Source organism: Acanthisitta chloris, unplaced genomic scaffold (genome assembly GCF_000695815.1).
Source record: "Acanthisitta chloris isolate BGI_N310 unplaced genomic scaffold, ASM69581v1 scaffold3413, whole genome shotgun sequence".
Classification (NCBI taxonomy): Eukaryota; Metazoa; Chordata; class Aves; order Passeriformes; family Acanthisittidae; genus Acanthisitta; species Acanthisitta chloris.
Genome location: NW_008664134.1, coordinates 1 through 14,627, shown reverse-complemented (window position 1 = coordinate 14,627; position 14,627 = coordinate 1). Strand labels below are relative to the sequence as shown.

The window sequence follows — 14,627 nt, the reverse complement described above, 5'->3', positions numbered from 1 at the left end:
TCCTGCTCCATAGTTGTCATCCTCCTCTCTTCCAAAGCCTCCAGGAGCTTCCTGGAGCATTCCACAAAATAATCACTATGTTTTTATTTGCCCTATACTTCACACAACCAGAGTGGGAAGAGAATGCTGAATAACTCAAAATATTTATGCTGAATGCAGCCAATTGCTGGAGTTGATGTTGTTCTGTGTAATTTGTAAAATACTTTCAGGACAATCTCTCTACAAACAGTGGAATACAAAGCAATCTGTGACACTGTACACCAAATGAGTACGATTCTCTCTCTACCTCTTACTTCAATGACATACTGCTACCTGTGTCACCTCGTCCCTTGGCCTTGTAAGCCAAGATAAAAAAAGCTGGTGACATGCAAGAGCTTTGCCATTTCAAGCTGCAAAATGTGAACTAGGTTTGGAAGATGCAAGCAGATCAGTATTTTTATACCCTCAAATGTCAGCACATTCAGCACAACACAGGAGAAGGCACCAAACACATCTGTATGGAAGTGCTATACATTAACAAGCCCCTGATCCTAGCGAGAAAAGCTGTGTGTACTAACATTTTCACGCCACAGTATTCAGCCTTAAGCCCCAAAATCTTGACTGAGGTGCAATTACTGCCTGTTACAGTGCTGTACTTAACTGCAGAGCCAGTCTCGGGAACACCTCCCAGAGCTTGACGGTTTTCAAACAGCAGAGAGCTGGCAGAGGAGCTTCCATACTCCTCTCCAGCCTCCCTGCTGTGCCAGGCATAAGCAGTGGGAAGAGAGGGCCAAGTCCACAGCTTGATTCATCACTGCTCATCCACAGTCCTCTCAGCAGGCCCTTGTGGCCACTGGCAGCCAGGACCAGTGGCAGCAGTCAGGCTGCTATAAATTACAGCAGAGACCAGTGATATGTTTTACTGCTTTATTGCTCAGGATCAGGGAAGCATAGCAACTGCTCTTGCCCTCTTCTCCAAGCTGCTCTGTCAGCTGCTGGGCTGTGGCAAAAGAGCAGGGCCTCGAGGCAGGAGCTGAATGCCAGCAGCACAAGCCAACTCATGATTTACTCCAAGGCTCAAACACTAGAGCATTTTTAAAGCCACAGCTTCACGGGGGCTACATAGGTAGGAATATTCAAAGGCTTTCTATCTGTCATTTTAATGTCTGAAGAAAGTTAGCCGAATAATCCAATGTGAAAAAGATTTTTTTAAAGGTCTTTTTGGTTTTTTTAAGCAGGATGAAGTAAGGCTTTGAAAGGCAGAAGTGACTGACAGACTGTGGCTTTGCAAACAGAGCCATGTGTAAAAAAGCCTACTAGAAATGACTGTCAGCTTCCATCAAAACGAGCTGTAAGAGTACATCCAGGGTTTTTTTTCTCCATGTCCTGCCCTTAAAATACAGGCAGATCACTCCCAGTGCAGTGAAGAGACCTCTTGGGAGAGAGAACCCCATCCTGTCTCCAGCACAGGCAGACAGAAACCCCAGTAAGGGCTACATGAAAAATTACCCTCCCACTGCACTTTATTTTAGCTAAATCATACAACGCCTTTCAGAGGCTTCACAATGCACTTACTAGGTACAATTCCTCTAGATTTTTTTTGCCCTCCAATGCCATAGAACTGGACTGCTGCTTTCAGTAGAGTGTTTGGGACCCAAGAAACCATGATGCAAATTTGATTTCTTTTAGGTTAAGTCGCTATGTCGGCTCAGACAAGGGACAGCCCACTAAGGAAAGCTGCAGGAGATCTGCCTGAAATTCACTGCCATCTTCACTGTCTGAATAGCTCCAGGGGCTGGGAAGATGCTGAAGCAGTACAGAAAGAGTTGCAAACCTTGGGCTAACTCAGTGCAAGTCTCTATTATGAAGTGAGACAGCCAGCAGTGTGTCACATCCCTCACTGTGTCCCTGTCTGTCACACAGCCACCGTTATCACTTTCCTTTATCTCAGCAAATTACGTCCAGCTTAAGGTTTTTGTTCCTGTGCCAACTTTGTCTTTGATGGTTTTATGTGCTCTCATTAATTCCTTCTCTTCCCACGTGGTTACACGCCTAAGGAGGGTTAAAGGGTAGTGCAGTTCAAGGACACATCCCATCTGCCGTGGACTCCACCTCGTGTCCATCATCATTTCCTCCAGCCCAGCACCAGTGCTCCAGTAACCTCAATGGCACATCAGTGTGGGGTATGTTCTCCAGCTAAATCCAAAACCTTAAAAAACAGTTTTCAGACACATTAGTTCCGTCAGCCAGAAAATAAAGCGCTGAGCACTGGACCTAGCCCCACCTCCCAACACAGAGACAATCTAACACCAACCCTCACAGCCTCACTTCCTCCTGCAAAAGAGGCTGTTTCTTTACATATTCACCCAATACACATCCTGCTGTAATATCAGCTGATGGCAAGGAGGCTTTGCCAAGCAATCAGGGCTTCTGACAACCTTCAGCAGTCCATGCAAGAGGGAAACTACATGTACAACTTCATACAACACTTTTAAAGTTTCCCCCAGTCTGTCAGAACCTTGGAATTTTTTTTCTCTTGTATAAGGAAAGGACCCTGCCCAGCAGGCTTTAAAAATCAAGTTTTCATACCATTGAAAAGCACCTAAAAATGTACCAGGATTTCTTCCACAAGCTCATCTATTCAGCCCTTCCATTTCCTGATCTTACTTCCTAAGGACTGCAGTGGGGACAAGGCACAAAGATCCTTTAACAGCCACTGCATGAAAAGCAACATGCAGCAAGCTGTGGAGTCACAAGGTCTGCTCCTACCCCTGGAGGCCCAGATATTTTTGGGATGCCCTGCCTTAGTCATTGGTAATAGAAGAAAATTGTCAAGTTATAACTTGGTCTTATTTCAATATTTCATGTCAAATGATTTAACATGCAAGGAGGTGGGCTTGTTTCACATAGCAATACCAGTGGTGCACCTCACCATGCTGTAGTTTCTCCTGCATGTTAAAACATGTTCCTAGTGCACTCAGAAATAGGAATTTCCCACGAATTACCACATGTAGCTCACCCCAGTCTGAGTACAAGATGCATCAGGTGGCAGAAGAAACAGCAATGTCAGTGATTCACACATCTCCTTGCCATGATGGAAAGACAAAAGGTCATTCCAGTAAACAGAACCAACTTGGATCAAATGAGGCCAAATAAAATTGGTACAGGGTGGCTTAAAAAGCTCTCAATTTCCAAAAGACTATAAGCACCCTGTTCTGGAGAAGCAGTGTGTATATCTAGACACACACAAGGTCCAGGGCATTCCCCCACGCAGCCAAGAGCTGTCCCTATCTACAAAGCCACCCACAGCTCCTGCTCAGCCATGTCTGCAACTGACACAGGAGGATTCAAGACAACCAGAGACCTGTCAGCTCAACTTCCTGCACCAAAATCTAGAAGATGACAGTTTCAAGCATGACCAGCATAGGCACAATAAAGATCTCCTTATTTCATCCAGTTATGCCTATAAAATGGAGAAAGCAGTTATAAAATCAGGTTATGTGCACAATGGAAACAGTCCTTTCTGTACTCCCTGTCTCACTTGGTGATGCTTTCCAGGCTGCTACAAAGTGATAGATTTCCCTGTGGCAGTTCCCTATTTGTTGTCCTAAACATGTGTGGGTTTTGTCTCACTTTTGTTTTTGAAAGTATTAGATTTCCTTTTTAATATCAAAGTTTTATTAGAACTCTGCAAGACAGGATACAATTTGATTTAGTAAACATACAAAAATAATTTCTGATGCAGCCTCACAAAACTTTTGGTTGTGCTTAATATGTTACCACATAAATTTAGCAAATGACCCTTTTCTCAGGCTTTAGCATAAGATATGAAGGAAAAGACTGCAGCGGTCTGAATAAATACTTAAAGCATCTCCATGTATGCAGTCTTTATGATCTATTAAGGCCAGAAAATCTGCTGCACCATAACAGGGGACAATATCCAAAGCCCTCTTATTCAAGTGAGTGATTCACTTCATGCATCATGGTAGAAAAGATGAAGAGATGATTCAAACAGTCATTCTGGTGCTGGAGAGAAGCTGTAAGAACCTGTGCTGGGTGATCTAGTCCCAGCAATCTACACCAGATACAGGCAGTGACATGACACAGGTGTCACGAACAGTGTTGTACACATGTGCAAATGGCACTTAGTTCCTTCAGAGTTATGAGTCGTGTTACATATTCACCTGATGCATTTAATGCTGCAGGCAGTGAATTATATTCCCCCATGGAAGCACATCAAATCCAAATACTCCTGACAATTCAACAATTGCTAGAAACCACATTAGTTCAGCATGCAACTCAGTCATGGATCACTGACCAAAACCTGTTACCACTGTTGAACCTTCTGGAGATCACCCTAACCTCTATCTCCTGCTTTTCATGATATTTTTCCTGCTTCTCATCTCCATGTTGCAAAGGGGAGGGAAAAACCTAAGAACTTCTCTCCCTTTCAATCCATTGTGTAACAGTTGTACCAAAAGTGGGTTTTCCTTTGGACTAGACTGAAGTTCCTTTGAGTGACAAAGTTCAAGGTAGGTCCTGGGTCTGAGGACAATGATACAGGGGCAAACATGATTGCAACAGTCATAACTTCAGGCATCACCCTGTGAGCCTCCATGGACTCTTGTAACATGCAGAGCCACCGAGGGTTAGGACACTGCCACTAGCAGGAGCTGCTGCAGGGCCCTAAGTACACCTGTGCTTTCAGCAGCAGCAACATTTACAAACAGAGGTTTAAATCCCAGGGGTTTAGGCTTCATAGCAGCAACTGTCTTCATCCACTTTGATGAAAACTGTCTCCACAGGAGTTTCCCTTGTACTAGGCACTGGAGAGGCACCTCAAGTACTGGGACCAGTTCTGGGCCCCTCACTGCAAGAAGGTCATTGAGGTGCTAGAGCAAGTCTAGGCAAGGGCAACTAAGCTGGTGAAGGATCTGGAGCACAAGTCCTATGAGTAGAGGCTGAGGGAGTTGGGGGTGTTTAGCCTGAAGAAGAAGAGGCTCAGGAGGGACCTTCTCACACTCGCCAACTACCTTACAGGAGGCTGTAGTCAGGGGCAGGTCAACCCCTTCTCCCAGGGAACTAGTGACAGGATGAGAGGATATAGCCTCAAGCTGCACCAGGGAAGGTTTAAGTTGAACATTAGGAGGAATTTCTTCACAGAAAAGGTGATTGGACACTGGAATGCACCGCCCAGGGAGATGGTGGAGTCACTGTCCCTGGAGGTGTTTAATCAAAGACTGGACATGGCACCTAGTGTCATGGTCTAGTTGACATGGTGGAGTTTGGTCCTAGGTTGGACTTGATTTTACAGGCCTTTTCCAGCCTAATGGATTCTGGGAGTTATTGCTTCTGGCTGTCTGCAGATTTACATCTGGTTCACATTTTCTCTCTAAAACCACAGGGAATTTTAATTTTTTTTTTCAACAACGAATTTCTGGATGATGCAGTGGAAGAAACAGCCACCAGGAGAATGTGTGCTGGTTCACCAAACCAGTACAATACACACCAGTCTGACTGTGCAGGGGGGGATTTAATGGTCTTTGGGCCCTCGATGCTGCCCAGCAATGTGCTTATTTGAGGGAACAGATCAGCCAGTTCAATCTAGAGCAGCATCTCGTCTTTCTCCCAGTCAAGACACCCAAGAGCATTTATTGTTCTGGCTACTGTTTACAAATTAAAACTCTAAAATTTATATTAGCTAACACCTCTAAAGGTTATTTCTGCCCATCCCATAATATAAGAGAGAAGAGATCAAAGTACATTTCTCTGAATAAAAAAATTCTGCTCCCCACAACTGAGCAATAGCTAACTTTCAAATTACTAGTGTCCTGACTTAAAGTCAAACCAGCAATTAGAGGTGGAAGGCTCCACATCCCGTTATCCATGCCTCAATCCTTCCCTACCAAACTTGGCTTTCAAAAGGCACCCCCCAAAGCAAGATTACAGCACCACAGAGGGACAGGCTATGAAGTTCTCCCACAGTATTCCTACAGAACCATAAAAGTACAGTATTTCAGTCAGCAAAATAATCAGAGGCATACTGGAATCCAGTTCAACCACAATACCTGCCAGCACAGCTATCAATGCATTAATCAGCTACATGAAAATTAAGCTTGAATCCTGTAGGACAGCCAAGTTCTGTTAACATATACCCACCAGTTCCTTCATCTTAAATCTAAAACTCACTACTGGAGGAATACTCCTGCAAAATCCCACATGGAAGTGTTGGTGATATGGATGTGCTCACATGCAGACATCCTTTTTTCAGAACTTATTTACTCTTAGTACAGGTAAAGAGGCAAACAATTAAACTTTGACCCCTTGCCAAAACCATTTTGAGGTCCAAAAAGTAAGGGAATATATTTGCAATAAAAGCACAGCAAGAGTATTGTTTCCAGGGTCTCCTTCAAAGCAACATTTGAACAGCTGCCCCAGCACCCTGCTCCTCACACTCTGGTTTTGAAAAGACACCAAAACCCCCAAAAATATTCTGTATGGCAGCACAGGCTAACCTAAATTAGCTTATCAAATGTTCTGCTGCCCCTCTCATCCCATAAGAAGTAGAGCAGCAAACAAGCTAATAGCTGGATTGCTGCCATGCCAATATTCCAAGTGCAGGCAACCCTAAACCACTTCCCAGGCTTTTTTGTTTTCACAGAAAAGCAGGCAAGTATCACATTTATTGCACTGCAACAGGAGAATCTGATTATATTTGAGCAGCATATCACTTCACCTGGACTAACTAAAATATTCAGTTACACAACAGCTAATCATGAACAGAAGATAAGCTCAGAGATAAAAATAGGGAGAAAGACAGAGAGACCTTGTAACAGTTAATCAGCATGATTCGTTTGTCAGCCTGCCATACAAAGCACCACTTGAAAAAGCCTTGAACTTCCCTCCAATAAATCTTTTTAAGCAATAAAACCTCTTGGGTTGATTTTGCTTCAGTCTTATTTCTAAGTCGTTCATCAAACTTCTGTTAATCCCCAAACACACAGAGGAATCACAGTCCAAACTGGGAAGAGGTACAACATACCCTGAGTGTCACCCAGACAAGATTAGCCCAGCAGCAACCCCTCACAGCATGTCAATCTTGCTCGACTTCCACAAAAAAAAAAGTGCTGAGCAGATTCCTGCAGGACAGCTTCATCCAAAGGTTTCTGAGTCTGGCCCTCCATCCCCAGCACACTGGCTGGTGCCAAGGTTCTTAACACACTTAACATGAGCCGGATCACTGGGATTTCAAATCCTCATTGGGATCACCGTGCTACGCAAGAAACCACAATGGGGACAGCGGCAGCTGGAATGGGAGAGACAGCCTGGGACAGGAACACGATGGTGAAGGCAGGGAGCTGCCAAATCTGAGATACAGGAGGCAGTGGTGATTTTGGAGGAAGATGGGCACCATTTGTAGCCACTACCTTGGTATAGAGTGTTTCATGAGGAGAAGACTGCCTTTTCCTGTCTTTCCCATAAGGCCTCAGACACTTCCCAACAGCCCTCACAACACGAAAGTAAAAACAAGACCACTCTGGACAATGTGAGAGACTTCAGCATTTGTTGCTGAACAATGGTGTCTATTCAAGTCTCAGATTCATTCTGGCTGTTAATTAGGAAAGTAAACAACAAAAAATTATAATTTAAGCCTTCACTCGATATTTGGCTTTCTAATCTCCTCTAGAGAACACTGTCAAACTCCTCTCCTGTCCAAAGCAGGAATTTACACTTCCATGCCAAACCAGCTCCCCAAACCTTAATTGGAAGCGGTATTAAGTTCAATGCAGGCTGAGGGAGAGTAAGATTCAGGAGCAGCAGAATTTCACATAGCCACTTTTTCACCTGTTAACTTCATTTACCCATTTAAGATGATGTATAATTTATAAGTGCTGAGCAGCTCTGCTGTCAGACACATGTCCTCTGATCTCACCCATGATTTACAGCAGCAACAAGTTGGCTCTACAGCAGGTCAACAGCACCCACAGAACTACATTTGAGTCCAGATATTATCCCTTTGGGCTTCACCACCAGCCTGGCTGTCCAATTTTGGATGTGCTAATTACAGTCATTTAGTCATACTGTGACTCAAATTTTATCAAGTTGTTTTCTCCTAGGTGTGAGCTGAACATCCTGCTGGATGGGCGATTGCTGCGGGTTGGTTGTGCTGGGTCTAGCCAAATCCCTTCAACTTTGACCCTTCACATCCTGCTCTGGCCTCAAGTTCACCCCAAGCACAGCTGCCCCACACTACAGACACTGTATCTGGCAGTTCAGCCATCACCTGACATGGTTTCCCTCAGAGACAGATACTTTAAGCTGACCCCAGGGGACCAAAGTTTAGTTATATTAAACACTTCCTCTCAGAGCATCTCTGGCACAGCTGTAAGATTTCCACCTGCCTTTCCCATCAGGCATCATCAGTATTATGACCCCGGGCATAAAGCAAAATGGGAAAGCCATATAGACAGTCCTATGGATGAGGAAAGGTCCCACCTGCAGTACAACTTTAAAGAGTGTTGTTCTCAGCAGCACACATGCATCTGGATAAAATGCAAGATAAACTCCACTAAGGAAACATGTTTCATCCCTCAAAGGCATGTGAGCTTTCTGCCAACAGTTGAAACTCATCCTTTGCCTCACAGGTAGGAAACCACACAACTTTTCCTCTTATCCCACTTCTCCAAACTTCCCAGACCACTGTGCCCAACACAATCAGGTAATCCAAATGCTTTTCTCTGATAAAATATTACGAAATTGTTGGAGTAGCCCCAAAATCCAGGGATGCAACACATGCAGAGTAGCTGACACACAACCACAGCCTAAAGCTGCAGCAATGACACAGATGTGATTTCTTTGCTCAAGTTCCCTAAATATGGGCAAAATGCTTCAACCAGCAGGACGAGAATGGTCACAGCAGGTTTGGTCCAGTTTGCTTCCAAGTGATTCAATATGAATCACATTTTCTCCAGGCCAAGCAGCTTGAACTGTGTACATGGCATTTTCGCTGAGTGCAGTAAAAACCCCACAGCACACACATGAATGCACCCTCTATAATCTGTACCACATTTACTAGTTTTGCTTTTCCAGCCAAATGGAGAACGTCCTCCCTTTCAATACACAAAATCTCATGCAATCTCTCCAGAAAGACTGAAACTTAACAGGTTACTGCTGCTTTAACTTACTTATAGCAAAGTGAAAAGTTACCTTGTACTTGGCAAGTAAGTTGGTTTATTACTTTACTCTAAATTTCCAGAGCTGCCTCAAGTCTTATCTCTAAAAAACAAAGTTAAGCAACCAGCTATGAAATCAAAACTTCAATGAAGACAATGATTCTTGTTAAATCAGAATTCTAATGGACACTGGAAACCAAAATTTGATACTTCCTTCAGGGAAAAGAATTCCACCTGAATTATTTCCAGCCATTTCTTTCTTTTTAACCCAAGACAATCTACAAAAGTCAGACAGCTTAATTAAAAATAGGAAATAAATACTTCTTGAATTTTATAATTAAAATAACATTTTGGAAAAAAAGTTACCTCTTCTTGTGCAGCTATGAGAAGACAAAAACTTAACTCCAGCACAGCAGCAGCAATGCTTGTAGTGGCATTGTACCAGCAGACAGCCAAGCTCACAAAATTCCCAAGAAGGAAGAGGCTGTTCTAGCAGGAGTCTGTGGCTGGGATGATGTACAGTACCCAGAAGCACTATATTCTATTTTCAGCCTATACTTAGGATTGCAAATCTCAGTCTTTTTAACACAGGGCAGACTGACTTAGCATCCTCTCTTCCTGAGCTACACCACACCTTGACACCAGCAGAGAGGAAAATATGATTTTAAAGTATCTTCCAAACAAGAAACCCACACATTTCAGTGATCTGTCAAATCACAAGTCATTGGTTCACTGGTGTTTGCCTACAGAAGAAGTTTTTCTGTTAATTTTTGTTTGCCTTTTTTCCCCCCTAAATGGAATTACTCAAATTCAAATTTCATGATGTTGATCTTGCAGTTAACCTCAAAAAAAAATATCAGGACTTGAAGGGCTTCTTATTAAATTGCTCAACACTGCTTATGCAGTGCTCTTGGTGATTTGTAGCTCAGGAAGAAATAAAACCAGTTGAAGTTTTCCACCTCCAACAACTACACTTTGCAGCTGGATGTTGACATTTGGAAAGATATTCTCTATATCAGAACTTTCAGCACTCCAAATTTTACCTACATTTGGCCTAGTCATAGTATACAGACATGGTATATAGACTACAGCTATTTATATTCTGCATTTTGATTAAGCTCTCACCTTTACTTTCCTCTCCTCACGCCCTCACCGGGGCTTGTGGGACGAGACTGTGTGTGCTCAGCTACTCTGTTTCAATAACATTTTATGACAAATGTGAGAGAAATGTACAATACCTGTGGATTTGCCCGTTTTTATGCAGGTAGTCCAACCCCTCCAGCACCTCCTTCAGGATTGTGGCTATACAGGGTTCATCCAGGACACCAGTCTTATGTTCTCCTTTGGCCACAATGTGCTTTATAATATCCAAAACAGAGCCTAGAGAAAAGAGATAAACAGTTTGAACCAGAAGAATTGATTCACAGCTAAGTGTACTTTACAATCATTTAGTATACAGTTCCAAGGAGTTCACTGATGATGGTCAGGATCAGACAGCAGCTGAAGCCTTTGCTGGAGGAAGACAGAGGCAATAATTCATGCCTGGGTGCAGTTCCTCAAGGTGAGCTGTAAAATCCCTGTGATCATAAGGACTGAAAAGTTATTTGAACAACCTAGAATGCAAAGTGTATGTACATACACAGGACCCTTGGAAGGTTTGTAAGTAGGCAACTCGGCTGCAGCTGTTTCGGTGCTGAGTATTGGAGAAGCTGAAGGGGGAAATGGAAAAAGCATGGGGCTGCCAGGACTCACAAGCTTGATAAAATTAAACTCTTTCAGGTCCTACAAACTTAGTGCAGAGGAATAGCAGGAAAAATCTAATCTTTTAAGGCCTGGCACCGTTTTAACAGGGAAAAAAAATGAAAACCATTAAACAGAGAACAAATGAGGCTGAATTCTGACATTAAGTCACTTCTTCTCTGTGTACAGAACTCAAATAGCTTAGATCCTTCCCTAGAAGCATCATGTTTAGTCTCTCTCCCAACCATGGTGTGAATGACATCATCTTCTATGACAAACTGCTTTACAGAGCAAACCACCTCCTTGAATTGCACCCAGGAATAAACGGAACTGATGACTCCTAACATGCCTCTTGTGCAAGGTCCTGTTTTAATCATACACTGGGTACTGTATTCCTTGTATTTGCATCTGGACTGAAAACAGTCTCCTCAGAACTGTATTTTACTGACGCAGAATAGGATGCCTAAGACTGTTTTCCAAAGCCTGTGCTATATACCCTCGTCAAGCTTAGGTTTCCATAGTTTAATGACTGGATAGGGACTAGCAGTATTTTTACAGCAGTGTCAGAGGTACTGGGAAGTTCTTAAGCAATGAGAAAAGCAGGCACAACTGCACAGCACAAGTTCCAGCTTTGCTTGTCTTTGAACAGGAGCTTCCAGAGAAAGAATATCCTGGTACTAGCTCAGAGGGTTTAGAAAAAACTGAGTTCAGCTTTAGAGTTAAGTTCAACAAAGTTCATTCTTCCTAACTTGCAATCAAAAACCACAAGAGAAATAAATTTTTATGTCCGAAGAACAGTAAAAGCTGAGAAACTCACTCTCACAATTTTGGCAAATGGAGGAATTAATAGTTCTACCTTGTAAATTCTTGAAGCAAGCAGAAAAAATACAGTGGAAGCTTTGGGTTGATTTTCTTCTCTTCCTTCAGGTCCATGTATACAAAAAAAATTTCCCACTTTTACATTTATTTTATTAACTATCCTGTTTGAATTTCTAGGCCAAAACAATTGTGCAGATCAGTTTTCACTTAGAAAAATATTTTCCTGTTGGATTCTCCCATGAAAGCAACAAGGCAGCAAGGTCTGAATACAAACACCATGTGGAAAGGCTCATTTTGCACAACTCAAACTGCACAGGAAACAATTACATGGGTGCAGAGAGTCCCTTAGTTTGTGTAAATCAGTATGTGCTGAGCTCATTGAACAGCCTGCTGCAGCCTTGAGAGCCACTATTCCCCACTCTACATCTTCCCTGGCTCACTGGCACCAGTCCTCATGCTGTGCACCAAGCCACGAGATCCACTAAAAAATAAACTGAGGGAGAAGTTGGTTGGTAGTGAATATAACCTGTGAACAGCAAAGTTTTTGGAGTCAATGGAGAGTAAAAGGAGGGAGAAACATTTGTGAACGGGGAGGAAACCCCTTTTGTCAGCAGCATGTGATTAGAAAACTCCCTCGCTGCCCTGAACGGCACCTCCTGCTTTCTCTTCCCCAAAAAAACTTTTGCTTGGTGCAAGATATTTGCAGAAGACACAATCTTAACACAACAAACACTAACAAAACCAGAAAAAAACCACAGGAAAATTAAAAACTACAGAGATGAAGTTGCATAACAGCCCTCTGACATTTTATGCAAGAATACTCTGAGCAGTGCTTAGCCTTCCTTTACTCCATCTGAGCAGAGGAACCTACTCATGGTCAGTGAGCTTTGACAGGGATCTTAGCTGAAGGTTTCACCCAGACGTAACTCAGGTTGTTTTTTGACATGCCTTGGACTTCCTGCATGGGAGCAAGATTATCTCTACTGAAGGAAACTGTAAACCCCAGATGTGAGAGAGCATGTTCCCCTTCACTGAAATCTCATCTTTATGTTCTGAGAAAAGGATCTTCTGCTACATGTCATGAGGCCTGGCCTGGGCCTCAGCCTGTCACGTTTTCATAGTTAAGGAGTATGTGCTCACAAACCTCAATGCTTCTTATTTTGGACAAGAATTTTTGTGCCACCAAGAAAAAAAAACCCACAAAAAAAAAAAAACCTCCACTTGCACTGTTCAGGTTTTTCCTCTCAAATGTGTCTTTATCTGGAGAACAAACTGTCACTTGTTTAAGAAGCCCAGTGAAAATATGTGGTTCTTCACGTACTTGTTTTGTCCTCTTTCCACCCACAACTCCGTTAGCAGACTTTGTTCACAAACATTGCCCCTCTCCTGCAAAAGGCTCAGGGAACATGAGGAGGCAGATCATATGGTGCTCAAATTCATTTGGTAAAAAAATCCCCTATTTAGCCAAGTTAAAGGTTGTATTTAACCCAGAGAAGGGGGTGTGGGCAGACAGACCAGAGGGCACACACAGAGCAGCCTTGGTGTGAAAGGGCTGATTCACACGCAGGCTCTATCTGCTCCCAGTCGCTCCAGCCACTTTTTAAGCACATTTTTTATAAAAAACACTTTGACGTTGAGACGTTCATAGAAGTGGGGGAATTTCCCAGTCATCTGCAGAAAGAACAGCAAAAAGGCTATCAGCAAAATATTTATTGCAGGGAAGAGCAGAAAAGCAATCCAAAAGGTATCATCATGTTGGAGAAGGTGTTACAGGACCATCTCCACTTTGTCTACACAGTATTTGCCACGGGCACCACAACACAATGAAGTTGTGACTTTTCCCACCTCACAGGAACAGCAAAAAGGCTATCAGCAAAATATTTATTGCAGGGAAGAGCAGAAAAGCAATCCAAAAGGTATCATCATGTTGGAGAAGGTGTTACAGGACCATCTCCACTTTGTCTACACAGTATTTGCCACGGGCACCACAACACAATGAAGTTGTGACTTTTCCCACCTCACAGATCAATAAATCTGGGAGTTGGTTCTGACTCCCAACTCAATTGCACCTTCATAAAGCACAACACAATGGAACACAAAAAGCTGCATTTCCATGAACTGCTTCGTGCCATGTTTGAAAACTTCTGGCATTCTGGCTCAGGAAGCCTGGCATGGAGCAGTGAAATATCTGGATCCTCAAACAGAAACCCATAGCCAAGCAAGAAGCAACTTGGAAAGCAGAAGTCATGGGAATTTTACTATTAAGGAAAACACCTTCTGCTAGAACTTTGGGACTGGATTTCAGCATCAGGCTGATAAACTCAATGTAAAGTTGTTCCAAAGGATATGTTAGGCATGTGACACACTCACCAGGTCAAGACCTCCACTGCCTTAGCATGTAGACAAATTCTCACACCAACTCCATTACACCTGAACAACAGATCAGTGGCTCAGAGCCCCATCCTTAGCTTAAGGGAAAAAAACATGACTGCTTTGCAGTGTCCTGTTCCTGATCCAGCAATATAATAACTGCTGAAATTAAATGCAAACTAACTCAGCTGAACCAGAACTAAGATCTAAGCCACACAAGAGCATGTGCTTTACAAACCAACCATACTGCTTGAAGACACCAGCATGACTGCAGAACGTGCCAGCCTTTGAGTCAGCTTCCAAACTAGCTTAAGAGTAACTGGGAAATGAGAGTATAACTGAAAACAGTTGGATCTCTGCTTAAATGCAGTTCCAATATGTATTTGTGCTCCATGTGCAAACTGTTCAACCTCACCATGTAAGACAGAAGTCTGCCATAATCTAGTGACCAGAAGATGAAGTTCACACTGGAAATAAAGCCACCCACCTCTGTATTAGAGAACAGCTACAAGAGGTTTAAACAAGGCCAAGTGCTGGTCCAGCACT

General features: G+C 43.1%; 1 protein-coding gene across 1 annotated transcript in view; it reads right to left on the bottom strand.

The window, feature by feature from the left end:
- The window catches only part of OXSR1 (oxidative stress responsive 1), a gene marked incomplete at its 5' end in the record, with an annotated part of 46,684 nt that extends 36,152 nt beyond the window's left edge, over positions 1-10,532 (bottom strand). The window contains one exon of the mRNA XM_009071197.1: positions 10,391-10,532. Coding sequence (XP_009069445.1) covers positions 10,391-10,532 — 142 coding nt within the window. The remainder of the gene's footprint in view (positions 1-10,390) is intronic.
- Positions 10,533-14,627: the final 4,095 nt, after the last annotated feature.